General features: G+C 45.1%; 1 protein-coding gene across 12 annotated transcripts in view; it reads right to left on the bottom strand.

Annotated features, from left to right (window-relative positions):
- Window positions 1–11,912: 11,912 nt before the first annotated feature.
- Window positions 11,913–27,544, bottom strand: part of Csad (cysteine sulfinic acid decarboxylase) — a 38,459-nt gene continuing 22,827 nt past the window's right edge. For 6 of the 12 annotated variants that reach the window (XM_004872723.4, XM_004872728.4, XM_087209727.1 and 3 more), the window contains exons 2-15: window positions 24,759–24,895; window positions 24,333–24,459; window positions 24,158–24,248; window positions 23,336–23,442; window positions 22,831–22,946; window positions 22,277–22,356; window positions 21,915–21,969; window positions 15,316–15,432; window positions 15,176–15,240; window positions 14,766–14,847; window positions 14,168–14,367; window positions 13,993–14,044; window positions 13,770–13,859; window positions 11,913–12,653 (exon numbers count right to left, since the gene is read on the bottom strand). In XM_004872723.4, the coding sequence (XP_004872780.3) occupies window positions 12,480–12,653; window positions 13,770–13,859; window positions 13,993–14,044; window positions 14,168–14,367; window positions 14,766–14,847; window positions 15,176–15,240; window positions 15,316–15,432; window positions 21,915–21,969; window positions 22,277–22,356; window positions 22,831–22,946; window positions 23,336–23,442; window positions 24,158–24,248; window positions 24,333–24,459; window positions 24,759–24,895 (1,493 nt within the window). In that variant the 3' untranslated portion in view covers window positions 11,913–12,479. Of the gene's footprint in view, window positions 12,654–13,769; window positions 13,860–13,992; window positions 14,045–14,167; window positions 14,368–14,765; window positions 14,848–15,175; window positions 15,241–15,315; window positions 15,433–21,914; window positions 21,970–22,276; window positions 22,357–22,830; window positions 22,947–23,335; window positions 23,443–24,157; window positions 24,249–24,332; window positions 24,460–24,758; window positions 24,896–25,128; window positions 25,181–25,474; window positions 25,525–27,544 lie in introns of those variants that run through there. The other 6 variants (XM_087209726.1, XM_021250568.2, XM_004872725.3 and 3 more) reach the window with 5 other exon arrangements.

Genomic DNA, 27,544 nt, shown 5'->3' with positions numbered 1-27,544 from the left:
GTTGATAATTCTTTGTGATAGTTCCCGTGCTACTGAGGTTTTGTTCATAAAGTCTTTTCCTATGCCAATGTCTTCAAGAGTTCTACCTAACTTATCTTCCAGCAAGTTTAGTGTTTCTGTTTTAATATTTAGATCTTTAATCTACTTCGATCTTAGTTTAGTGCATGGTGATAGTTATGGGTCTAGTTTTTAATCTTTGCCAGGTTGAAATCCAGTTTTTCCAACTGCATTTATTAAAGAGGCTATCTTTCCTCCAGTGAGGATGGTTGGCTCCTTTGTCAAAGATGAGGTGGTTGAATATGTCTGGAGTTGTTTCTGGATCTTCTAGTCTATTCCACCGATCCTTGAATCTGTTTCTTTGCCAGTACCACGCTGTTTTTATCACAGAGGAATTAACTTTTCAATATTAAAGTCTGAATGAGAATATCATTCGTAACTTTGAAATACATACTTCGTTCTTTAAGCGTGATCGGGCGGCCTCTTCCTCAGCGCTTGCCACGAGTGAGTTCATGGCCCCAGCTCCGCGCTCCCCAGATCGTCCCCTAGCAGCCCAAGAGACAGCCCATTCAGCTGACGCTGGGCGTGTGCCCTCCTCACAGGAGGGAACTGCAGACACTCACGTGGTCCGAGCTCAAACAGCCCTTCACAACGCCCGCCCAGGGCCTCAGCCCACAGGCTACTGGCCAGAAAGAAGCCTGCGCGGGGGTGGGGAGGGCGAGTGCGCACGCGTGACGAGCGCTGTAGGGTCTGGTTTCATTGTCGTACACTACGCGTGACGAGCGCTGTAGGGTCTGGTTTCATTGTCGTACACTACTTGGATCCCTGTAAGTGCTCCTAGCAGTTTCTTGAGCTGTCTTATACTGATCCAGTGGTCTCTGTGCTTTCTGTTGGGCAGGGAACCAGCTATACTAACCTCATTCCTGTAGGGCCCAGCCTCTGAGTCACGCTCTTCCAGCATTCCCATGGCCCTGATCTCTGCTCAGGAACTCTGCAAAGCTGGTCTCCATGTGGTGAGAGTGACAAAGCTCCTCACCAGCTCTCTACATCAGGCCTCCAACCTGCACTTGCACTCTGCTAAGGAGGGGCAGGGGTCTGAAGACTGGTTTGGAAACAGATAGCAATTCCCTTAGAACAGTAGTACTCAGGAACAAGCACCCAATGATAAATGTAAACGTATTGTATACCTAAAATGTATCAATAAAAGAATTTAAGGGGGGGGGGAGAAACAGTAGTACTCAAACTTTTTTTTTTTTTCATTTTTAGACAGGTTCTCACTAAGTTGCTAAGTTGCCCCTTTTGGGCTTGAACACCCAATCCTCCTGCCTCAGTCTTTCAGAGTGCTGGGATTACAGGTGTGTCACTATGCCTGGCAGTTCTCCAAGAGCCACTGCTCAGGTTTGTTAATATACACTATTAAGGGCCAGGGATTTAGCGCAGTGGTTTCCCCGCCGGCTGTGCAAGCGCAAGGACCTGAGTTCGATCCCCGGTACCAAAAAAAAAAAAAAAGAACAAAGCAAACGACCTCTTTCACCACTCCTTTTCAATATCACACTGGGAGTCCTAGCTAATGCAGTAAGACATGAACAAGATAAAAGGTATATAGATTGGGAAGGAAGAAATATACACTATTAAACTCCACTCTGATACAGGGGAGGGGCCCAACACTCCCCCAAAATGTGCTTTTATTCTGCTGCTGTGGTTGTATCAAACACCCCGTGGCCACTCTGAGTGACATGTGCTTGCCTGCAGCAGGCTTCAATCCCAGACCTAACAGATGGCTCCATCCTGCAGTCTCTTTGGGAGATTCCCTCTGCAGCCATCCTCAGTCAGGTCCACCAGGGGCCCTTTCCTTACCCATGACCATCATATATACACCAGCTCTCAGGGATCAGTCTAGGTCGCTCTGTACACTGTTCCATTAAGCCGCAGTGCCAGAACATAAGTTCTAAGAAATCCTCTGGAGCCAGGTGTGCTGTTACACACCTGTAATCCCAGAACTCAGGGAGTGTGTGTCTGATTTATTTCACTTCAGAGTATGGTCTCAAGATACATCCATTTAGATAGAAATGTCTCAAGCTTATTCTTCTTTATGGCAGAGTAGTACTTCATTGTATTAAAAAAAACACACATCTTCTTTATCCATTCATCTATTGATGGGCATTTGGGCTGTTTCCAAGATTTAGCTATCACAAACTGTGCTGCTATAAACATGAGTGTGCATATATTGCTGTGGTAGGACGCTTTTAATTTTTTCTGGAAGATAATAAGAAGGAGAATACCTGGGCCAAATGGAACCTCTAGTTTTAATTTTTTGAGGAATCGCCACAATGATTGCACCAGTCTACATTCCCACCAACAGTGGAGAAGGGTTCCTTTTCCCCCAGCACTGCCAGCATTTGTTACTGGTTGATTTCTTGATAGCAGTTATTCTTTCTGGAGTGAGATGGACTCTCAGTGTTGTTTTAATTTACATCTCTTGAATGACCAGTGATGTTGAACATTTTTTCATATATTTATTTGCCATTTCTACTTCTTCATCTGAGAAGTGTCTATTCATTTCAGATATCCATTTTTGAATTGGGTCTTTAAATTTGGAGGATCTGATTTTTTTTGAGTTCTTTATATATTCTAGATCATAGTCCTTTGTCTGAAGAACAGCTGGCCAAAAATTTTTCCCACTCTGTGGGTTGTCTCTTCACTCTGTTGGTGGTTTCTTTTGCTGTGCAAAACCTTGAGGACCCTTACTTTTAGAGGGTCCTGAAGAAGACAGAGAATGGTGACAGTTGTCAGCAGGCTCAAGAACCAGTCCATGGGGCCAGGGATTTAGCTCAGCGGTTCCGGCCCCTGCCTTGCAAGTGCAAGGTCCCGAGTTCGATCCCCAGTACCAAAAAAAAAAAAAAAAAAAGAACCAGCTCATGTCTGATTTCTATCTTACATGCAGCTATGCTGCACACTAACCAGTGACAATTCTACCCCTACACACCTTACACACACACACCAGAGTTTCTTATTCATTAAATCTGGAATGGGGCCTGAAAATATACATTTCTGACAAGTTTCCAGGACAGGCTGATTCTCTTAGTTATTTTTCTCATTGCTAGGACAAAATACCCAACACCCACAAGTTAAAGGAGGAAAGGTTTATTTTAGCTCACAGTTTGTAGAGGTTTCAGTCCATATTCGACTGGCTCCAAGGCAGGGCAGCATAGCAGAGGGGCATCAGAGAGGAGAAACAATTTATGGCATGGCATGCAGGAAGCAGCAAGCAGCAGCAGCAAACCTGCCTTCCCTCTCACCCTTTATATTCCATTCATGCTATTTGCCCATTGATTGGTGCCACCCACACCCAGGATGGGGCTTCCATTATCCATACCCAGAACTATGCTAAACCCATTTAGTTATCATGTACCTTTAATCCCAGTACCACACACCCTAGATCCACACACCTCCAAAAAGCCCCACCTATGAGCACATGAGGATTTGAGTGGGCATCTAGATACAAGCCATTAACACTGATGCTGCTGATCTTGAACCACACTTTGAGGATCATTGCTTTAGAACACACTAAACTAAACCCTCTTTCTTCTCACTCTCCTTTTCTTCTTCAAAACTATACTTTGTTTTGGCCTGGCTTTTTTTTTTATTATTGAGTTGTAAGAATTCTTCATATATTCTAGATACAGATTTCTTATCAGATACATGATTTGCAAATCCCTTCTTCTCTTCTGTAGATCGTCTTTTTATTTTCCTGCCTGTGTCCTTTGAATCATGAAAGATATAAATTTTGATGAAGTTCAGGGGATTTATTGTTGTTTTAGCTTTTAGTGTCATAACTAACGCAACCCAAGCTCACAAAGATTTACTCCTACATTTTCTTCTAATAGGGTTATGCTTTTAGCTCTTACACTTAGGTCTATGATCCACCGTGAGTTAATTTGGGGGTATAATGTGAGAAAGGCATATAACTCCATTCTTGTTAGGTGTGGTGGCACACACCTGTAATTCCAGCACTCAGGAGGCTGAGGCAGGATTGCCAAGTGTCCGTGGCCAGCTTGACTACATAGTGAAACCCTGTCTCAAACAAAAACAAAATAATAATAACAATAATGATAATTTCATTATTTTCTATGTGAATATCCAGTTTCCCCAGCACCATTTGTTGAAAAGAGCATTCTTTCTGCAGTGAATTGTCATGACATCCTCACTCAAAATCAATCAACCATGGATGTGCTGGTTTATTTCTGGATTCTCAAGGCTGTTCCATTGATCTACTTGTTCATTCTTGGCATTATTCTGATTTCTATAGCTTTGTAGTAAGTTTTGAAATTGAAAAGTGTGAGTTCTCTAAGTTTATTCTTCTTTTTCAAGATGGCTTGTCTATTCTGGGTCTCTTAAATTTCCATACAAATTTGAGATCATGTCAGTCTTACAAAGTCAAGTGGGATTTTGTGTGCATGTGGAGGGGTGGGTATTGAGATTGAACACAGGGAGCACTAAGCTATATCTCCAGCCCTTTTTTAGTTTTATTTTGAGACAGAGTCTCACTAAGTTTCCCAGGCTGGCCTCAAACTTGTGATCCCCTGGTTTAGCCTCTCAAGTAGCTAGGATTGCAAGTGTGTGTCACCACATTTGGCTTGAATTTATTTACTTAACTTCACTTAGATCATTACTTGCTGGTGTCTAGAAATATAATTTATTTTCATATATTGATCTTGTGTGCTACAAACTTGCTGAATTTTTTGGTGGTTCTAATAATTTTTAGTGGATTCCTTGGGATCTTCTATATATAGTATTAGTGTATCTGTGAAAGAAATAGTTTTGCTTTTTTCTTTCTAAAATGGATATCTCTTATTTCATCTTCTTATATAATTGCTCTGGCTAGAACCTGCAATTCAGTGTTGAACAGAGGTAGCTCCCTCGGATATCTTTATCTTGTTCCTGATCTTAAGAGGAAAAGGTTCATATCTTTACCATTAAGTGTGATATTAGAAACTAATTATTAGGATCAGGGATTTAGCTCAGTGGTGCCACACCTGCCTCACAAGTGCAAGATTCTGAATTCGATCCCAAGTACTGGGGGGGAAAAAAAAGAAAGAAACTAATTATTAAAAAACAACAAAGAAGGGCCGGGGATTTAGCTCAGTGGTTCTGGCGCCTGCCTCACAAGCACAAGGCCCCAAGTTCGATCCCCGGTACCAAAAAAAACAACAACAAAGATGGGCCAGGGATTTCGCTCAGTGGTTCCACCGCCTGCCTTGCAAGCGCAAGGTCCCGTGTTCTATCGCGGTACCAAAAAAACCACAAAAAAACAAAGAAGCTGGATATGATGGTGCATATCTGTAATCCCAGCACTAAGGAGGGTGAGGGAAGAATATCATGAGTTTGAGGCCACCCTGGATTACATAGTGAGATGCTGTCACAAAACAAAACAAAACAAAAACCTGAGAAAGAAACTCAATAAACCTGAAGCTGGTTCTTTGACTCAATTGCAATTGCATTAGTCAGGGTACTCCAGAGAATCAGAACCAATAGGATAAATGTAGATCTATAAGAGGAAATTTATTATGGGACTTGACTCATAGTATGGAGGCTGAGAATTCCCATGATAATGCTGTATAAAAGTTGGTGCCTTAGTTATTTTTTGCATTGCTGAGACAAAATACCCAACACCCAAAGCCAAAGGAGGAGAGGTTTATCTTAGCTCACAGTTTGTACAAGTTTCAGTCCATAGCCAGCAAGGTAGGGAGGCATGGCAGAGGGGCATCACAGAGGAGAAACATTTCATGGCGTGGCAGCTAGAAGGCAGCAAGCCTGCCTTTCATCTTTCCCTTTATATCCCATCCAGGCTACAGAGCTATTGGTGGGTGCCACCCACACCCAGGGTGGGCCTTCCCATTATCCACACCCAGAACTATGCTAAACCAATCATGGACTAATTTAGTACCACACACCCTAATCCACATTCACACCTTTGAAAAGCCCCACCTATGAACACATGAGGCTCCGGGGGGACATCTAGATACAAACCATAACAGCTGGGGAAGCAGGAAAGCCTGTGGTGTAATTCAGCCTGGGTTCAAGAGCATGAGAACCAGGGTGGCCAATGGTATGACTCCTAGTCTGAGGCCAAAGGCCTGAGAACTGGGACAAACTGGGTGGGGACAATGGTGTAAGTTCAGGAGTTCAAAGGCCTGACGACCAAAAGTTTCAGTTTTCCAAATCAGGAGAAGATGATGTCCCACTCAAGAAGAGAGAATTCTGGGCTGGGGATTTAGCTCAGTGGTTCCGCTGCCTGTCTCACAAGCAGAAGGACCCGAGTTCGATCCTCTCTACCAAAAAAAAAAAAAAGAAGCTAGAGTTCTCCCTGCTTGTCTACATCTTTGTGCTCTATTAGGCTTTTAGCAATTGGGTACTGGCCACTCAGGACAGTGAGAGTGGATCTTTATTCAGTCTTCCGAGGAAAATGCCAATCTCTTCTGGGAAAACCCTCATAGATGCACTGAGAAATAGGGTCTTACCAGCTATCCAGACATCTCTTAGCCCAGAAAGGTTGACACATAAAATTAACTATCAGAGCAATAAACCTCTAACTAAAATGAACAGGGAAAATAAAAAAATAAAAAAAGAAGACAAACACACACACAAAAGAAGACACAATCATCACTATTAGGAATTTTTAAAAGGTGACAATACTGCAGATTCCACAAGTACTAAAAGGATAATAAGAAAAAGCCTATGTCAATAAATCCCATAACTTAGATGAAATAGAAAACTTTTTTTCCTTTGTAATACTAAAGGCCTTCACACTGAGCTATGTCCCCAGCCCTTTTAATTTTTTAAAGTTTTGAACCAGGGTCTCCCTAAATTACTAAACTTCCCAGGCTGGGTTCAAACTTGCAACGCTCCTGCCTCAGCCTCCCAGAGTGCTGGAATGAGAGGCGAGTGGCACCATGCCTGGCTTAGACAACATTCTTTTTTTTTTGGTACCAGGGATCGAACTCGGGTCCTTCCGCTTTCGAGGCAAGCGGCGGAACCACTGAGCTAAATCCCAGGTCCTAGACAACATTCTTAAAAGACAAAAATTACCAAAGTTTACTTAAGAAAGAATATTCCTGAGTACCCCTTATCTATTAAATCTATTGAATTTGTAGTTTTAAGTCTATTCTCAAAGAAAGCCCTAGTGTCAATACCTGGTGTACATAATCCTCAAGTCTTTCTACACTGGCAGAGGGGAGCAGCAGCACCACCACCTCCAATTGACATTAAAAACACTGAGTTTCTTGAGCTAACTTGAAAATATGCATTGCTATTAGGAAAAGCTAAAAACAACATGCTAGAAATTAAGGAAATGTGCAAGCTAATTATGTCAGCACTAGAGAATTCACTAAAAATAAACTCAGGAGTAATTTCAAATCCAGGCCATCAGATTGACTGGGTCCCTCTACCACATGAGAACCGCATCTCAAGGACTGGCAAAGCTGGGTGTGGTGGCACACACCTGTAATCCCTGCACTTAGGAGGCTGAGGCAGGAGGACTGCCACAAGTTCGAGGCCAGCCTGGGCTACCTAGTGAGTTCAAGCCCAGCCTGAACTGAATAGTGAAAAAAAAGAGCTAGCAAAATATTGATCTTGGAAAGAAAGCACAGAATTACTGCATTTGCGGGATGAAATTAAAGACACTGTGGCTTATACAGGCAAATGGCATTCTGCTTTACAATAAAATATCTCTTCTGCTTAAGAGACAGACACTTGTGACCTGGTCAGAACCTTAGCTTTCCCCATTCTCAACTTCCTTATTTGTTTTTTTGTTTGTTTGTTGATTTTTTTTTTTTTGGTACCGGGGATTGAACTCAGGTCCTTGAGCTTGCAAGGCAGGCAGCAGAACCACTGAGCTAAATCCCCAGCCCTCAACTGCCTTATTTGTAAAATACAGGTCAATGTGTCAACATGAAGACCAAGGTTACAACAGATGAGTACTTGTCTGGCAATTCCACTCCAAGAGCTATAATTCCATGAAACTTGTAATAGCAATGCTAAATCACAGGTTGTAAGAACATCACCATCTTTATGCAAAACTCAACCTCCTTGCTTCTCAACATTTAAAACTCTCAAAAAGGGGGTAGGTCAACCAAGACCCCAACTCTGTGCCTCATCCCCCATCCTCTCTCCCTAGATTTTATCATTCATCCTCACCAATGCTCTGTGCAAGTCCTTCCTTCTTTTACTTTTTTTCCCATTCCTCCTTTTTTCCACCCTTGGATGAGGTGGTGGTTCACACCTGTAATCCCAGCATTCAGGAGGCTGAGGCAGGAGGATTGCTGTGAGTTTGAGCCTGGGCTACATGGTGGGTTCAAGGCTAGCTTGAATTAATAGTGAGACCTTGTCTCAAAAAAACGAAAACAAAAAATAAGGACAGAAAATTATAATCTAGTGAATAAAACAAGGACCTATACTGATGATAAGTTGATGAATCAATGAATAAAGAGAAATGAAGGTCCTCTTTTTTTATAGTCTAATGGTGAATGCTAAAAGTGGAAGGAATTTTGGAGTTAGAAAAATCACCGGTTTTCAACCATTATGATAAAAATTGACTTGGACAAGAATCATGAGTGGATACTAAATAGGTGTGATAAGCATGAAAAGGACAAAGATTATTTGTACAATCTCAAATATCTTCTCACAGAGTGTTGCAAGGGGGAAAATAGTAACTATATACCTGAGAGAAGTGAGACTACACGGTGACCAATTTTGACCTTGGCCAAAATTAATTATACTAGCTTGATGTGGTGGCACACCCCTGCAGCTCCAGCACTCGGGAGGCTGAGAAAGCCTATGAGTTTGTGACCAGCTTGGGCAATTTAGCAAGACCCTGCCTCAAAAAGTAAAAAAGTAACATCACTAAAAAGGAGCAAGGGACTTTCTTGGCCTTGGGATGTGCTTCCCATGAAAAGAAAACACAATATGACCTATGCCATATGCCATACGCCAACCTAGAATACATAACCCAACTCTAATCATAAGGAAACAGCAGGAAGAAACCAAATTGATGGACATTCTATAACATACTAACTGGCCTTTATTTTTCATGCAAATGTCATTAAATAATAAAGAATGTCTGAGGAACTATTTTAAAGGAATGATCTAAAATATTATAAAATCCAATCCATAATTCTGGACTGGGTTTTGACTAGAGGGTAAAATGGACAATTCTGCAATATAGATCTTAGAAAGTCTATGTTAATTTTCTTGAATTTGATAAGCGTATCATGGTTGTATGAGAGAATACTCTTGTTCTTGGGCAATATGCATTTGAGTATTAACAAAGGGCATAATACATACAACTAACTCTCAAAGAATTCAGAAAGAAATGTATATAGTGCACACATAATGATAAACAGACTTGTCAAGATGTGAAAATTAGTAAATCTGGCAGGACTCTGTAATTATTGTTGCAACACTTCTGTACATTTGAAATTATAGATTTTTTTTTTGACACAGGGTCTTGCTATGTAGTTGAGGCTGGCCTTGAACTCACTATGTGGCCCAGGCTGGCCTGGAACTCACAGTGATCCTCTTGCCTCAGCCTCCCAAGTGTTGAGATTATAGGAGTGCACTACCATGCCCGGCTCTGAAATTATAAATTTTTTTAAAGGTACATAAACAGAAGACAAATAGGCAGATGAAGACCCAGGGTGTATAAGAACAGCCCCAAGAGTCTTGGAAGAGTCTACCCTGACTCCAGCTTGTTCCCTTTCAGCAGCTTTCACATCTAAGGTGAAAAAGCAGTCCGGATACTCATGCCTGAGTTATGTGCACCTGTCGACAGATGCAGGTCTGCTCCATGGTTAGAAGCCAAAGGGAGAAGGTCTAACTTTAGTTTCTGATTCCACCACTTAAAAGTTGCATGACCAGGGCTGGGGATATAGCTGAGTGGCACCGTGCCTGCCTGGCAAGCACAAGGTCCTGAGTTTGATCCCCAGTACAGAAAAAAAAAAAAGTTGCATGACTAAAAGCAAGTCAGCTAGTACCTACAGATCATGAGCCATTCACTCAGCAGCAGTACCCTCAGGGAAGTATCAAACACCATTGGGGAGCAGCAGTACAAACTTCTGTTCTGAGAGCTTGCATTCTCCCTGGATGAAAGGGAAAATTTAAAAATAACTAAAATTGGGCCAGGGATTTAGCTCAGTGGTGCCTCCGCCTGCCCCACAAGTGCAAGGACTGGAGTTCGATCCCTGGTACCAAAAAAAACCCCAAAACATTAAAATTAAAGTAGGCCAAGTACCTACACATGCTATGAAGAAAAACAAAATAAGGAGATAGGACAAGCAAGAAAAGGACATGCAAATGTAATTGTAAGCAGTCAAGGAAGGCATCACAGAGGAGGTGACATCCAAACAAAAACCTAAAGGCAGTGATGTAGATGGAGGAACATGGAGGCAAAAGGAGGACTGGATGTGCAAAGGCCCTGAAGCAGGGACATTGCTTCACTGAGGGATGACTGAGATGAAATCATCACCTCTGGTGGCAGGGAAATGAGTTGTACAGGCCAGGAGCTCCAAGCTAGGAAGTGGGTAGACATGAAGCTTGAATTCAGGAACACAGGAAAAGAAGCATCAGTTTCATAAAGTTTAAAAAAATAGATTGATTGTATGTCCTCTTCTTCTGACCTGCTCTTCTCAAGTGGGGACTAGGCAAGGAATCTGAAGATTTTATTTGTAGCTATGCTTTAAATTAAAAATCAGAATCCCTTCCCTTTTATTTTTAAACCATATTTGAGACATTTTGCAGGTATACAGAATCCTTTCAGATTAGGATCTGGGAATTCGGGGTACAGCTCAGTTAGCAGAGCACTTGCCCAGCATTTTCATGGCTGCCCTAGGTTTGATATTCAGGACTGCCAAAAAAAAAAAAGATCAGTGTTTGGAGTTCATATTGATATTCTCAGAACAATTTTATTATTTGGGAAAAAGTACAATGTCATTTATATCAAGAAAAACAAGTTTACAGCGGAATTATAGTAATTTATTAACAGAAAGGCTTTTTCTCTCCCCAAATGGTCAAGAGAATTGCGCCTGATTTGTTCTTTTGCCATGATTTGCACAGCTTGTATTTGCCTCTTCAAGTAATTTTGGACGACTTTTACATGACCACATTACTGTTTTCACAAGTGATATTTTTAGGAATTGGAAATAACAAAAAGTTCTGGTAGACTTGCCACTTCTTAGTAACTTGTGTAGCTAAATTCCTCTTTCCCCTAAAGTGACTAAGAAGTAGTAACAGCTAGAATTTTAAGTGTTGCATGCATAGGAGTTATTTTTGCTTTGGATTTGGGAGAGGTGTGGTAGAGGGCGAACCCAGGGCTTCGGGAATGTTAGGTAAGAGCTCTACCATGGAGCTGTACCCCATCCTTTAGTGGATGTTTTCATGCAAAATAGCAGCCATTCCAGAGGACAGAACAGCGATTTGATTGCTGGTGCGTTGCGCTGTTACTGTGGTTTTTTTTAAACTCACCTTCTGTTGTTTAACAGAACAATCATTTTTGGGTAAGGGGTGAGGATGTTTTTCAAGAGTGTAAATGAACAAGGCTCTGGTTTTAAGATTTTTTTTTTTTGGTACCGGGGATCAAACTGAGGACCTTGTGCTTGCAAGGCAAGCGGCAGAATCACTGAGCTAAATCCCCGGCCCTTTTGGTTTTAAGATTTGATCAGTCCCCATTCTGTTTTCAATGTCACCAAAATATGATCGGTTTGAGATTCACTGCACTTTTGGGCTTTTCTCTCCCACTAAAGATTTTTTGGGGGAAAATTTATACCTGTATTTATCCTCTTACCTGCCTCTTATTCATTTTTTAAAAAATAAAGTTCTTCATTATTTGGTTTGAGAGTAGTAAACTTCAAAATGCACCAAAATAAAATACTTGAAATTTTAACTTTATTATTTTCCTATTACAAAGTAATTCATATTCCTTACATGACACAAGAGAGGAGCACAAAAGATATAGAGGATTTGATTTAAAAATTGCCTGTTATCCCATCCCAGAGAATACTGCTAACATTTTGGCATAGTTTTTGGAGACTGGGTCTTGCTCAAATCCTCCTGCCTCAGCCTGGGATCACAGCTGTGTGCCACCACACCTGTCCCCTCCTATATATATTTTAGTAGATCTCAGACATCACTATATATAAAGTCTTATATTCAGCTTTTTCCATATAACATTATTTTCTCTTGTATTAATAAAAATTCTCTTTGTAAATATCTTGATGAAAGAGTAACAGTCCATCATATGGATATACTATTTGTTTATTTAAACATTCTCCTAATAGCAAGTATTTAGTTAAGAGAGTTAGTGGGTCAAAGCATATAAACATGGTTAAGGCTACTTTGTTTCCTAGAAAGTCTGTTTTGGAGAGCACAGCAGACAATGCAGACTTGGAAGGGGAGGGATGGCATCAAGGCAGTCACAAGAGGGCGAAGGCTCACAGGTCTTGGCCAAGCCTCTCCAGCTCGTCGAGGAGGAAGTCTATGTCTGTATGGGTCAGCATGGGGTTGACCACGATCACGCGGAAGAAGTTGCCCCAGGCCCCATGGGGCTGGTAGCCGATCATCATGGAGCCCGCCTTCACCATGCGCTCCTTCAGTACGGGGGCCACCTGAGGGAGAGGCAGAGAGAGTCCGGATGCAGGCTGCGCTCGGTGGGAAAAAGGCTCCCAGATCTGTTTGCCTGCCCGCTCACCTCCCTCTGGAGGTATCACTCACTGCTCAGACCCTCATCTTATCCCACTTTACTTTGTCCACCACATCCAACCTGCCTGGCCTTCTCTGCCTTCTGCTTTATTCTTCATTTCCCCTCTTCCCAAAAAGCCATGGCAAAGGCCATCTTCTGCTACTCCACAACATTTTTCTGATTCCCAACACTGCTTCAGTCTAACTTCAAGTCTTAGTCATCTCAAACACCTTCTCCCCTCTCTTAATTCCTGTAGTATTTTTGATCTGTGCAATAGGATCTAGTAGGTAATTTCTGAAACTGCCTTGAGCATACTGGCTTCAAATAGGTAACGCTTGGGGGAGGGGAAGGGGAAGTAAAAAGAATTAAGATGTGTCATGGACTTATACCAATTCCCATGATGAATGTAATCATTGTACTGCAAACATGGACTAATAAAAATTTTTTTAAATAGGTAACTCTTGATTTTTACATATAACTGCATGAGGGCAAGAACACCTGTCCTTTCAGGTCATCCACAGCACCCTGTACCAATCCATTCTTAGCAACCAAGACACGACACCTCCTTGCCTCTAGAAAGCATGTGTGTACTGGCCTTTCCAGGTTGCTCTGTCCCTAGCACTGTGATAAAGCTCTTCCTGATTGTTCTCTCTCCCATCTCTGCATGGGCCTGAGCTCCTAGGACAGTGATGGCAAACCTTTTGGAGATTTCAATGATACAAATAACCCACTGTGGCACGTGTGCCATAGGATCATCACCACTGTCCTAGGACAACTCCCAGCACAGGAGTCTTTGTGCTGCACCTGGTGACTGCTCTGACTCCTATAACATCCCTCTCTTCTCTCTTGCTTCAAAGAAATGTTCCTTGTTCCCTATCCCTACCCTCACAATAAAGGACAAACTTGTCTTTTAGCTGATGTCACCTTAGGAACCAGACCCGAGCAAGGACTTGCCATACTAGTCACAGCCAGCAGGGGGCAGAAAAACAACAGCTGCATCAGTTGCTGAAACAGCTCTCAAAAGAGCCAGGAGAGAGACTACCTGAGATAGCCTTTGACTGTAATCCAGACTTTCCTGCTTTCCTCGAAGGCTGGGGGGCACGAACCAGAAGCACACGTTGACAAACTCAGGCTGAGGGAAATGAGACAAGGGAAGGTGTCAGCTAAGGAAAGGTCCTTTTATGCACACTGCCGCTCTTCTTCCACTAGGGCTTGGTGTATGGGGCAGGCCGGGGCAAGGAATGCAAAACAGCATGCGGCCATACCTCCATGACCAACTCAAACCCTTCTCGCTTTTTGATTTCCTCCACCAGATACCTGGGAACAGAAGCGACACATGACAGATGGATGAAAGGCAGAGACACCAAGAGGAAGGTAACCCTGAGGGCAGGGAAGGTGAGGGGTGGTCTCCAGAGAGGGGAACCGGGACCCTACACCTACTGGGAAAGGGCAAAGGCCCTGTTGATTCGCTGCTCCAGGCCTTGCCTGCCCTGTGCCTTCCACAGGAGCCACAGTTTCAGACAGTCCACACGGCGGCCACACTGTACCACCTTGTCTCCCGTGTCCAGAGCCACGTCGTAGAACTTGTCCTGCTGGAAAAGGTACCTGGCCTGGGACTCATGGCAGCGCTTGAGCAGGTTCTGTGTGGAGAGCAGGACACTGCTGAGACCCTGGCCTCGTGCCTTCCAAGGCTTTCTCCAGGCTGCACTGGGGTCTCAGCCCAGCCCAGCCCACCCTTTCCTTCTGCGAGCCAGGCACCACTGTGGGGCTGGCTGCTACTCATCAAACTCTCTCCAGGTTTTCTCCCAACACCCACAGCTCTTTCCAAACTCTGTCTGGCACCCCTCAAGCCACAACTTCAAAATGGAAACCTAGTCCTTTGCATGAAGACTGGGAGAGTGAGGGAGCCCATGCAGGGGTTAGGGGTGGGATGGTAAAGAGAACAGTATGGCAAGACACTCGCTAAGGTGGCCAGGGAAGAAGACAGCATCCAGAGAGAGAGGTGGGCCGGGGCTGGGCAGAGACAGGGCAGACCCACCGAGGTGTCCTGGAGAAGAAGAGCAGAGCACTGCAGGCCTGCGCCCAGCAGCTTGTGGGGGTTCCAGGCCACGGAGTCAGCCCTGGTGAGGCAGAGCAAAGCCAGGTCACAGGCTCTTCTACACTTGATCTTAGCCAAAAGGCCGAGAAGCGATACACAGGCTCTTCTTCCAGCTGCCAAGCCACAGCCTTCTTCCTCTTTCAGAGGCCCAGCAGTGGGGGTAGGGGGTGTCTCACCCCAGCCCAGCCATCAGGAATTCATATGTGACCTCCAAGACCCAATCAACTATCTCTCCCAGCCCCAGCCCACCAACCTCCTTCTCCCACCCCCACCCTAAGCTCCACAGTCAGACTCTTCTGAGGATCAAGGATTTGAAGGGTGGGATGTGGGAAGAAGGGAGCTGTATGCACCTCTGGATCCCATCCAGGAGATGCCTGTGTGTCTGTGACAGCAGGACGCTCCCACCCCAGGCAGCCTGTAGAGCAGGAGGAACAATGGGGGTCTCAGCCATGGCTCAATTCACCTCACCCCAGGCCCAGGTCCTACTCACGTCCACGTGTAACCATAGTCCATGGCGCTGGCAAACATCAGCAATTGCATTCAGGGGGTCAAAGGCCCCAAGGACAGTGGTACCAGAGGTGGCACTGACCAGGAATGGCACAGCACCCTGTTGCAAAAATATGGAGGAAGAAAAAGGCTTCAGAGTCACCTCAAAAACTACGTAGCGGGCAACCCATATGGGATCTCTCCTGTCTCTCAGAAGCTATTCCTATTCCCCAATAAATTTTCCTACTTTTTCTTTCTTTTTTGGTACGGGGATCGAACTCAGGACCTTGCACTTGCAAGGCAGGTGGCGGAACCACTGAGCTAAATCCCCAGTCCCTAATTTCTCCTACTCTTAAAAAAAAGAAAAGTTACCTAGGACCAGGCATGGTGGCACACACTTGTAATCCCAGCACTCAGAAGCCTAAGGCAGGAGGATCACCACAAATTTAAGGCCAGCCTGAGCTACACAGTGAATTCAAGGCCAGACTGGACTCTGTAGAGACTCTGTCTCAAAAAAAACAAAACAGGGGGCTGGGGATTTAGCTCAGTGGTTTCGCAGCCTGCTGTGCAAGTGCAAGGACCTGAGTTCAATCCCGGTACCGGGGGAAAAAAAAAAACAACAAAAAAACAGGGCTGAGGATTTTGCGCAGTGGTGCCATACCAGCCTCGCAAGTGCAAGGTCCTGAGTTTGATCCCTGGTACCAAAAAACTCTAAAAAACGCCCCCAAAACAAAAACAAACAAATAGAAGCTACCCAGGGCCTGGTACTGGGGCCCAGCTGTAAGCTCTCTGCATGACAGACCTGGGCCATCAGCTTTACAACACTGGACTGCTGTCCTCTTTGTAGGGAGGGACCTAAGATTCAGAGATCCAAGCAGAAGCTCCAGAGATGGAATTTGAACCTAGGTCTGTCAATTTTCCAAAGCTTGTGCTCTATCAAAAATTTTAATGTCTTACTGGAAAATCTAAATGCTACTGGAAAAATTCAAATGGTACAAAATTTATACCAACATTGAATTAGGGTGAAAAAAAAAACAAACCATAAAAAGCCCTACCACAAAGAAAAGCCCAAGCCCAAATGGCTTCACTGATGAATTCTATCGAACATTTTTTTTTGGTACCAAGGATCGAATTCGGGACCTTGCACTTGCAAGGCAGGCAGCAGAACCACTTATCAAACATTTAAGAAACAATTGATACCAGTTTACAAACTCAAAAACCATAATACTGTATATAAAATCAACTGTATTTCTATTAAAATGATCTCTTAAAATAAGACTGAAGAGTCTTAATGAGAAGACACTCATTTTATAAGGACATCAAAAAAGGCCGGGCATGGTGGCACATGCCTATAATCCTAGCACTCAGGAGGTGGAGGCAGGAAAACTTCCTTGAGTCTGAGGCCAGCCTGGGCTACATAGTGAATTCAAGGCCAGCCTGAACTACACAGAAAGACCCCCAAAACAAAAAACAAACAGATGAAATCCTAAGTTTTTTTAAAAAACTGGTAAGCTGATTCTAAATCCATTTGGAAATTCAAGAGAGGTATAGCCAAAGCCATCTTTAAAAAGTACAAAGTTGAGAACTCACACTTCCAAATTTCAAAACTTACTGCCTCACAAGCACAAGGTCCCGAGTTCGATCTCTGGTACCAAAAAAAAAAACTTATTACAAAGCTACAGTAATCCAGACAATGTCAAGGACAGTCACACAGAATAATGGAACAATGCAGATAATCCAGAAATAAATTCTCACATCCAATTGATTGTGTTTTGTTGTTCTTGTTATTATCGTTTTGTTTTTTAATGCCAGGAATTAAACCTTGGTCTAAAGCAAGCACTATACCACTGAATTACAACTCCAGCCCAATCAACTGATTTTCAACAAGGATACAAAAAAAAAATTCATTGGAGAAAGAATAATCTTTTGAACCCATGGTTATGGGAAAACTGGACATCCACATCCACAGAATGAAGCTGAATAGCTTTTTCACATCATATCCCAAAATTAACTCATAATACATCAAAGACCTAAATATAAGAACCAAAATGAATTATAAAACTCTTAGAAGAAAACACAGGGGTAAACCATTGTGAGCTTGGGTTAGGCTAGAGATGATACCAAAACCACAAGCAACCAAAGGAAAAATAAAAAAGCTGAACTTCATCAAAATGTTAAACTTGTACTTCAGAGGACACCGTGGGGGGAGTAAAAAGACAATCTACAGAAGAGGAGATTCACAAATCACATATCTGATACATGTATCTAGAACATATTAAGAACTCTTTACAAGTCAATAATAATTTAAAAGGCCTAATTTGAAATATTGGGCAAAGGATTTTAATAAACATTCTCCAAAGAAGATACACAAATGCCTAATAGGCAAACAATAAGATGCTCAACATCACTAATCATTAGAGAAATGTAAATCAAGATTACACTGAGATACCACTTTGCACCCATTAGCATAGCTGCTAGCAAAGTCACAGAAAATAACAAGTGATAGAGAGGATGTGGGAAAATCAGAACTCTTGTGCACTGTGGTAGGGACCAACACTGTGAGGCAAAATAAACCTTTCTTCTTTATACTGTTCAGTTTCAGGTATTTCATTACAGTAATGAAAAATGAACAAAAATACATGGTCTTTAGGAGATATTTGTCCATCTGTGTTCATATCAGCATCACTCACAATAGCTAAACTGTGAAAACAATCCAAGTGTCCACTGACTGACAAACAGCAAAACGTGGTAAATGCACACAAAGGGATTAAATCTCAACCCACGTGGGGGAGGGGGCACACTCAAACAATATCTCAATCATATTGCATTGGTTCCTTTTCAATAAATCAGGAACGCCCCTGTCACTGTCAAGGACAAAGCAAAATAAAACAGCTCCACTGGGCCGGGGATTTAACTCAGTGGTTCCGCTGCCTGCCTCGCAAGCGGAAGGACCCAAGTTTGATCCCCGGTACCAGAAAAAAAACAAAAAACAGCTCCACATACTTCTAGACACTCCCTTGATGACCAAGAGAAGCCTGGATGACAAGTACCCCCATGGGGAAGGCAACAGGCAGGGAGTGGAAACATCCCTGGCACAGATGGGAAGCTGTCTCCATTCCACATCTTCAACTCCAGACATCTCCTGTGGCTGTGCACAAGCCTGGGACGTTCCTGCCCATCCATGATACCCACCACCTGGTCAGTTCCTTTTCTCCCTTCAAGTCTCAGCTCAACTGTCACTGCCAGAGGAGCCTCCCCCACATCCCTTACCTCCTGATCTAGTCAGCTGTCCTGGGCTACACCTTTCAGAGCACCACTGACCTCGCCTTTACAGCACATATGCAGTTCATTTACAAGCACTTACATCAGTCTTCCCTAGTGGAACAAATATGAAAATAAAATGGAAAAGATCTGAATAGACAGTTCTCCAAAGAACATCCACAAATGTCCAACAAGGACAGGACAGGATTCTCAACCTCATTAAAGTCATCAAGAAATGCAATCAAAACTACAATGAGGGGCTGGGGATTTAGCTCAGTGGTGCCACCGCCTGCTTCACAAGCACAAGGTCCTGAGTTCAATCCCCACTACCAAAAAAATCCAAACCAAAACCACAATGAGAGACTGCCTCATACCCACCAGGCGACTGTAATTAAAAAGTGAATACACCAAGTGCTGGTGAATCAGTGGAGAAACTGGAAGCTCATACACTGCTAGGATTTAAACTCATGAAGTTGCCAGGCATGGTGGCGCACAGCTACAACCCCAGCACTCAGGAGGCTGAGCAGAAGGATGGCTTCGAGCTCAAGGGCAACCTTGGCTACATAATGAGTTCGAGGCCATCCTGAACTACATAGCAAGACCCTGTCTCAAAAAAACCAAACCAAAACAAAAAACTGGTGAAGTCACTTTGGAAAATAGTTTAGAAGTTCCTCAATGGTTAATTAAATAGAAATTAACATATCACCTAGCAATTCCATTACCAGTATATAACCAAGAGAAATGAACAAATATGGTCACACAAAAGCCTGTGTTCACATCAGCATTATTCACAATAACCAAAGATAGAACTCAAATGTCTGTCAACTGGTAAATGAGTAAGATGTGCTACATTCATAAAATAGAATGTTACTCAGTCACAAACAAGGAACAAAGTACTGCTACAGGTGACAACATGGGTGAGTCTTGCAGTTATTATGCTAAGTCAAAGAAGCTTATCACAAAAGGCCATCCGTGGTGTGATTCCAGAATAGGCAAACCCACAGAGACATTAAGTGGATTACTGGTTCCCTCCAACTGAGAGGTCTGGGAGAACTGGAGAGCAATAACTAAAAAGTATGGCATTTCTTTTTGGGGTGATAAAAATGTTCAAATTATAATTGCAGTGATGACTATACAGCTCGGTAAATATGCTTAAAATATTGTTTTCTGTGATATGAATTATATCTCAATAATATAATAAAAGTACTACCAAAAATGTTTAAGTGGGGCATGGTAGCACATGCCTATAATCCCAGAACTCTGGAGAGTTGAGGCAGGAGGACTATGCCCAACTTCATGCTCAGCTCAGGCACTTTGGTGGCTTAGTGAGACCCTGTATCAAAATTTAAAAATTTTAAAAAGAACAGGGGATGTTGCTCATGTGAAGGCTCTGGGTTCAATCCTCAGTACCACACACACACAAAAAAGTTTTGTTGTTTTTTTTTTTGGTACTGGGGATCGAACTCTGGTCCTTGTGCTTGCGCAGCAGGTGGTGAAACCACTGAGCTAAATCTCCACCCCACATACAAAAAAGTTTATACAATAAAAAGTGGCAAGCTGGACATGGAAGTGCATGCCTGTAATCCCAGCACTCAGGAGACTGAGGCAGGAGGACTGCTGCGAGTTTGAAGCCAGCCTGGGCTACACAACCAGACTGTCTCAAAAAAACATAAAACAGAGCCAAGGATATAGCACAGTGGCACTGCGCCTGCCTGGCAAACACAAGGTCCTGAGTTCAATTCCTGGTACCACAAAAAATAAAAGAATAAGGTAGAAATATATACATTTGAATATGAAAATGCCTGTACTATATATATTAAATATATATTGCAAGAGCAGTATAGAATGGATACTATGAGCCTTTTTGTTTTTTTGGTACCAGCAATCAAACTCAGGACCTTGTGTTTGCCAGGCAGGTGCAGAGCCACTGAGCTACATCCCCAGCCCTACCTTATTCTTGTACTATATAGTACTTAATAAATAAATGACACACAGCTGCTCATGTTTATACAGAGCATTTACATGTCAGGCACTGTTCTAAGGGCTTTACATATGAATTGATTTTAATTCTTTAAGTTCTATTATGTCTCTGTTTTACACAGGAAGAAACTGAGACACACGGATATGCCATAATTTATTTTATCTGCTGTTGAATATTTAAATTTTTTTTTTTGAACTCCAGTCCTTGTGCTTCTGAGGCAGGTGGCAGAACCACTGAGCTAAATCCCTGGCCTGAACATTTAAGTTTTTAAAAAAATTTATAGATTTTGTTCCAGGAAACATTCTCATGCACAGAATTCTACACACTTGTGATGATGATTTAGAGCATAAATTCTGAGCAGTGGAACTCTGAATCAGTAGATAGGTATATTTAAGAATTGCAAAAAAAAGAAAAAAAGAATTGCATAAACCAGGGGATGGTGGCGCACGCCTGTAATCCCAGCACTTGGGAGGCTGAGGCAGGAAGACTACATGAGTTCAAGGCCAGCCCGAACTACACAGAGAGATGCTGTCTCAAAAAAAAAAACAGAAAGAAAAAGAAAAAGGGCCGGGGATTTAGCTCAGTGGCACCGTGCCTGCCTCACAAGCGCAAGGTCCTGAGTTTGATCCCTGGTACCAATGCAAAAAAAACCCCTAAATGAATAAATGGATGAAAATTAAAATTAAAGGGCCGGGGATTTAGCTCAGTGGTTCTGCCGCCTGCCTTGCAAGGACAAGGTCCAAGTTCAATCCTCAGTACCAAAAAAAGAAAAAAGAAAATTAAAATTAAAAAGGGCTGGGGATATAGCCCAGTGCAAAGGCCCTGGGTTCAATCCCTAGTACTAAAAGAAAAAATTAAAAACTATAGAGGGCTGGGGATGTGGTTCAGTGGTAGAGAGCTTCCCCAGCATGTGTGAGGTCCTGGTTTCAATCCTCAACACCACCACCAAAAAAATATATAGATAATGCTAACCCACCCTCCCAGATGGCTGCAGCAGCTTATGCAGCCCGCTCAGTAGAGCTGAGTGTTAGGGTCCCCAACCTCTCCTGCCCACATCCTCATCATCTGCCCACACAGACCCCAGCCCACAGAAACCTTCACACTTTGCTTCCGCCCCTAACTCCTCCTGCTGTGTGGCCAGGACTCCCTTTGCACTCAGTGCCCCTCACAATCGCATCCTACCAACTACAACTGTGTCTCAGCAGAGTCCCTAAGAGCAACGCCCTGGCCTCTCAGGCTTCAGCCTTCGGCAAGTTGGGCATGGAGATGGAGGGGAGCCACATGGGGTGCTCAGTGCGAGAAAGCACAAACAACCCTCTAGGGGTCCAACTCCATCACCCCACCGGCCCTTAATCACCTACCTTGGCTTCTGCTAGGCTGATCTGCCTTTCCAGATCCTTAGGGATCATTTTCCCTCTGAAAAAGAAACCTGAGTGAGCAGAGAAGCACAGGCCCTCCGGGCACAAGGCGTCATCCTGCTTAAGGCAGGGCACGGGTGGGTCAGCAACACACAGGCCTTCATGCTGATCCTTGTTAAGAGGGGTGAAACAGATCTCAGGGCACGAGGGTAGTGGGAGACTGGCAGGCACTGGGAGATAGGAGTGGCTTTTCTGCAGGAAGAGAAGCCCTCGAGGATGCCTGGCCCGAGGCTGTAGCTTGCTGGAAGCAGGAAGATGCACTGTGCCAAGCTGGGTCAGGGTCATGTTGGCAGAAGGACCTTCACCTCTCATCAGCCTTGACCACTCGGACACTGTCAGTGCCAAGTCCCAGAAAAGCCGCTCCCTTGTTGACGGAGTAGTGACACTGTGGAAGAATACAGAGGGCAGGTTAGCATGGCCCCAGCCAGGGATCAGAAGGCAGCGGTAATGGGCAGGAGAGAGACTGGTAAAAGTCAAGTGTGAGCTGGAGGAGATGGGACCTGCAGGCCAGGGCTTCTCAAATGTGCATGTTCCCAAAGTGCCTGTGTGGCTAGCTAACATGCACATGCATTTTCAGGAGGCTTAGTGGGGCTGAGGTTCTGCATGTCTAAGAAACTCTCAGGCAGCACTGATGCAGATGGGTCAGGCCCCACACTGAGTGGGAAGAGGGGGCCGTGTCCACTGCCCTCTCCCACCTGGAATGCAAGACAGGCATGAGCTCCTATGCGGCCTCTCTAACTAAAGGAAACATATCAGCTTAGGGGTGGGGAGGGGCAGAAGGAAGACCTGAAGAGTCTCTGACTGAGCTGGCTCAAGATCAGAATCAGGAGCCCAGGGCTGCGCCTCTGCTCTTCCCCACCTCCTTTGATGTGAAGATGGCCAAGGGTGGCAGTGCCCGGAGGCCCCTCTGCTTGCAGTCTGGGTAGCGCTGATAGCGGGCAAGGTTCATCGCATACATGTTAGAAATGGAGCCACCTGTTAAAGGGGGAGGTGGTGGCAAAAGGGAGGGGTGATGAGTCAGACCTGGGGCTCATGCCCCTGACCATTTCACCCAGCACTGATTAAAGAAGTAGGCTGACTGGCTCCTCAGCTGTGACTCCCAGGGCTGTACAAATGCACAGGAACCCACAACCAGTGCTGCCCCAGGAAATACCCCCCCACCCTGAAAGAAGGCACTTGAGTGCACATGCCAGTAGCTGTTGGCAAACACCAGGATAAAGGGGACTCAGCAGCCTCCTCCGTGGTATGGCCCTGGGCCCGTGGAGAGAGAAATCACCACTCCCTGCCCACTGCTTAGAGTAAGGGAATGGTGGGGAGGAGGAGCCCTCACAAGGCCTAAGAAAGGCCCCCTCCTTCTCACATACCAGGGCAGAAGACCCCATCCCCAGAGCTCCAGCCCACCAGGGCTCGGAGTTTCTTCAGCACCTCCTCTTCCATAAGTACAAACACAGGGGCGATCTCATATGTGTACCTGCCAGAAGAGCACCGATGAGAAAGGCAAAGAGACACAAGGGACTTCCAGGCCAGACCCTTCAACTACAGGAGTCAGAGAGGGGAGATGCTGAGATGTGAAGGAAGGGTCCCAGCTGAGAATGAGCTGGTGACAAGCATGAAAGTGTGCTCTGTGCCAAGAGGCCAGGCCCTGCAGGGGGTGGCTTTCAGAGGAGTCTGGATCTGCAGGTGATAGTACTGAGCCTCTGCCCTGCTGCCTACATGCAGCAGAGACCAGTGTCTGACTGCTTCCCCATTTACCAACATGAGTGGGGACAAGCCTCAGCTTGGGGGGTCACCACGGTCTGGGGTTTACAGACAGAGGGGCCTCTGGAGTAGGGGGGTCAATCTACAAACCCACAAACTATAAGGCTGGACAGAGAGGATTGTGACTTGCTTGATTCCAAGACTGCAGGTTCTGGAAAGAAACCAATCATTTGGAAATACAGAGGAAGTTTTGGGGGGCAAAAAAAAGGGGGAGGAGGCAAGCACAGATGAGAAAAACCTGGGCTCTGGAGGCCAGGAAAAGCTTGGAGAACAGGACCTCAAAGGACAGGATGAAAAACATCGCCAGCAGGTATTCCCAGAAAACGGCAGAGAGGGGCAAAAACCATTCTCCTCTCCTACCCCTGAGCTACCTCCCCAGAAAACCTAAGTCCTCTATGGGATGGAGGGAGAGGCCTTGGGTGGCTCACTGGCTGGTGTTGAGGCTCTCAGTGATAATGCGCCCGGCCAGAGCATGAGGGTCCAACCCAGAGAAGAGCTGGTTGAAGAACCGGGGGTGACCTGGAGAAGGGGGAGCAGGGAATGGGGCTCAGCATGGAGCTGGGAACAAATACCAGAGTCCTCCCACCAGAACCCACCTCGCACCGGTCTTGACGCTGTAGTGAATCACAGCGCGGCAGCGCTCCAGGATCTTCTCCTGTGTCTCGCCATGGCTCTGCAGCTCCAAATCCAGCAGGCTTTTCAGCTCCTCAGGCTCCTTCCACTCACAGACCTAGGTAGAAGGAGCGAGGGATTTGGGGACCTCACACCCTGTGGACTGGCTGGCCCAGCTGCAGCTCATGAGATGCAAGACATCACCAACTTGGACTTAAAGCAATTCCACAACATTATTAAAGTGATGCATAACAGGTGGGTAAAAAGACATAAGACTCAGAATGCAAATTCCTGAGACATACAGGGACAGGGATAAATTCTGGGGCAAAGCCTCATCAAAGGAGAGAAGTTTGAAGCCAGGTGTGGAAGAGAAAGAGAAGGCTTGATGGGCAGGGGGAGGAGCGAGAAAGGGCGTACCTTCTCAGAGGCCCTGGTCCCTTTCCGAATGGCCTCATCCACAATGATCTCAAACACATCCCGGAGCCAGGCCTCCGCAGCCACTGGGTCCCCATCGAGGGAGGGCAGTGGTTTAGAGTCAGCCATTAGGATAAAACCTGTGTGCAGAGCAAGAGTCACTCCCCACTCAGGCTGGACCTAAACACCAAGACCCTCCACCTCACCGGGCCCAAGGGCCCAGGCCCTGCAGCTGAGTCCCCAGTGCACAGATAAGGGCAAGGACAACATCCAGAGGGAAAACCAGTGGAAATAGCTGGGACAGAAAGGTGGCTAAGCCGAGCAGGTGGACTGAGTGGCCACTGTCCTCCTGAGGCAAAGAGGAGAAGTTTACCTTTCTGCTCAGGTTTCTGTTCAGGGAAGGTACACAATGAGCTTTCCAGACTAGTAGGACCAAGACAGCAGAGGGAGGGAGGTAAAGCCAACTGTCACATGGCCATGGCATATCACTCATAACCCTTGCCCGAAAGAGAACTTTCACAGACTTGGGACAGGGACAGCAGGTTAAGTTCCCTGAATAATCATTAGCTGACAGAAGAAGAGAGGGGGACAAAAGACAGGCAAAAAGGGCAGATGGCACATTAACCTCAGGGTTAAGAGGGGCAAGGAGCCCATGCGCAGCACAGAAGAGGGCACCAGCACCACGAATCCCAGCACTCAGAGTGGGGTGTGGAAGATACCTGAGGGACAAGGTCCAGCAGCCTCCCGGGACACTGATGGGGGAGGGAGCCTGAGATGCAGAAATAAAATGGGTTAAGCAGCCCTCAGAGGCCAATGTCTTCTGCATCCCAAGCCTAAGTCTTTACAACTGTCCTGATTTCTAAGGCCCTCTGCTAGAGCAGGAAGGAAAGATGGTCATATTGAGGAAGGATTTTACTATACAAATCCTGGGCTATACAAGCTGGCACTGAGCTCTCCTGTCTCTCAAGGATACAGTGCACACATGACAGTTACAGGCCGGGGCAGGACTGGATGCAGACCCTAAGTGTCCTCAAAATTCAGGAAAGAAGACCTAGAAAGTGGAAGACCGAGGGAGACCTGCAACAGGATGGAAGCAGAGTCTGGAGAGCAGGCAGGAGAAGTGGGACAGGTGAAAGAGAGGAGAGGAGCACAGGATAGGGTGAGGATTGCAATCAGCTTTCACACCAAGTGAGGAGGGCTGGTCCTGAGGTCAGTCAAGGAAGGTGCCGCTGGCAGGAATATGGGAGCCAATGCAGAGTGGGCAGAGCTACGTGAGACAGTGGTGAGTCTTGGGTGCCAGCCAGGCCAAGGAATCTAAGTTTTATCTTGGAGAAAATTGGAACTCACTAGGAAGATTCTCTGGCAAGGAATTATGTGATCAAACTGATGCTTTCAGAAGAATGTGTTATAGCAGCAGGATGCCAGAGAATTAACAGGAAAGAGGTGATCTATACTTGCATAAGGGTAGGGTGGGTAGGAAAGCACAGAAGGCTTGGTCATTCCCTACATTGCACTCAATGGAAGCCTTTTTCCTTTTCTTCAGAAACAGGGTCTTGCTATATAGTCCAGGCTAGCCTTGAACTCACTGTGTAACCCAGGCTGGCCTCCAACTGGCACCAATCCTCCCAACTTAGCCTCCCAAATGCTGGGATTACAGGCATGCACCACACCCAGCTCACTGGCAACACTTTTAGAATCTATGGGTTTTTGGGGGGTTTTTTGGTACTGGGGATCAAACTTGGAACCTTGGGCTTGCAAGGCAGGTGGTGGAACCACTGAGCTAAATTCCCAGCCCAGAATCTATGTTGAAAGAGAACGAAGAGCCAAAAATAACCCTGGAGTTTCACACCTGGGTGACTGGGAAAAACGGTACCCCCGCAACAAATATGGATATAGACATCTGGTTTTTGGGGGTTTTTTTGATACCAGGGATCGAACTTGGGTCTTTGAGCTTGCGTAGCAGGCAGCGAAACCACTGAGCTAAATCCCTAGCCCAAATATGGATATAGAAAGGAGAAACTGGATGGAAAATAAAACAGTGATTTCTTAGAAATGTTCATCCAAGTGGAGGCTTTCTGCAACTACAGATAGTCACAGGGAAAGTCAGGCCTAGAGTTCTGATGAGATGCGAAGGGAAAGCAGATGTGAGAGTTGGGGTTAGCTGAGCTTTGGGACGGGCTCCATCCACCACAGGAGGGATGGTGGGAATAGATCAGTAAACACCAGGTCTAGAAGACTCCACCCAAGAGGAGAGAATCCAGAACAGGGCCACCTTCCTCAAGGTGGGCTGCTCAGACATAAGCCTCTGTCAACAGCTACTAGGATTCACACTAGGTGGAAACACAGCCTCAAGAAAGCCTGGTGGTCTGACCCCTTAGAAATTTTGGGGGCTTTTTTGCGATACTGGGGATTGAACTCAGGACCTTGTGCTTATGAGGCAGGCACGGTACCACTGAGCTAAATCCCCAGCCCTAGTAACGCTGGGTTTGAGAACTGGAGCACCAGCCCGGGCCTTGAGAATGGAAGAGCCAGTCCTTCCCAAGCAATCAGGCCAGCACTCCTGATGGCAGTAGCTATGGAATATGGAAATCAACAGGCTAATACAGATTGGCCCATGCAGAGCCAGGCATGGTGGCACACATGTGCAATTCCAGTTATTCAGGAGGCTGAAGTCAGAGGATGACAAATTCGAGGCCAGCCTGGGCAACTTAGTGAGATCCAGTCTCAAAATAGAAAATAAAATGGGGTAGCAATGTAGCTGTGACAGAGCATCCCTGGGTCCAATCCTC

This window comes from Heterocephalus glaber, unplaced genomic scaffold (genome assembly GCF_053883595.1).
Source record: "Heterocephalus glaber isolate CG9 unplaced genomic scaffold, H.glaber_assembly_v1.0 deba00001060, whole genome shotgun sequence".
Taxonomy (NCBI): domain Eukaryota; kingdom Metazoa; phylum Chordata; class Mammalia; order Rodentia; family Bathyergidae; genus Heterocephalus; species Heterocephalus glaber.
Note: the sequence above shows the minus strand (reverse complement) of the source record. Positions and strands in the feature narration are given on the sequence as shown.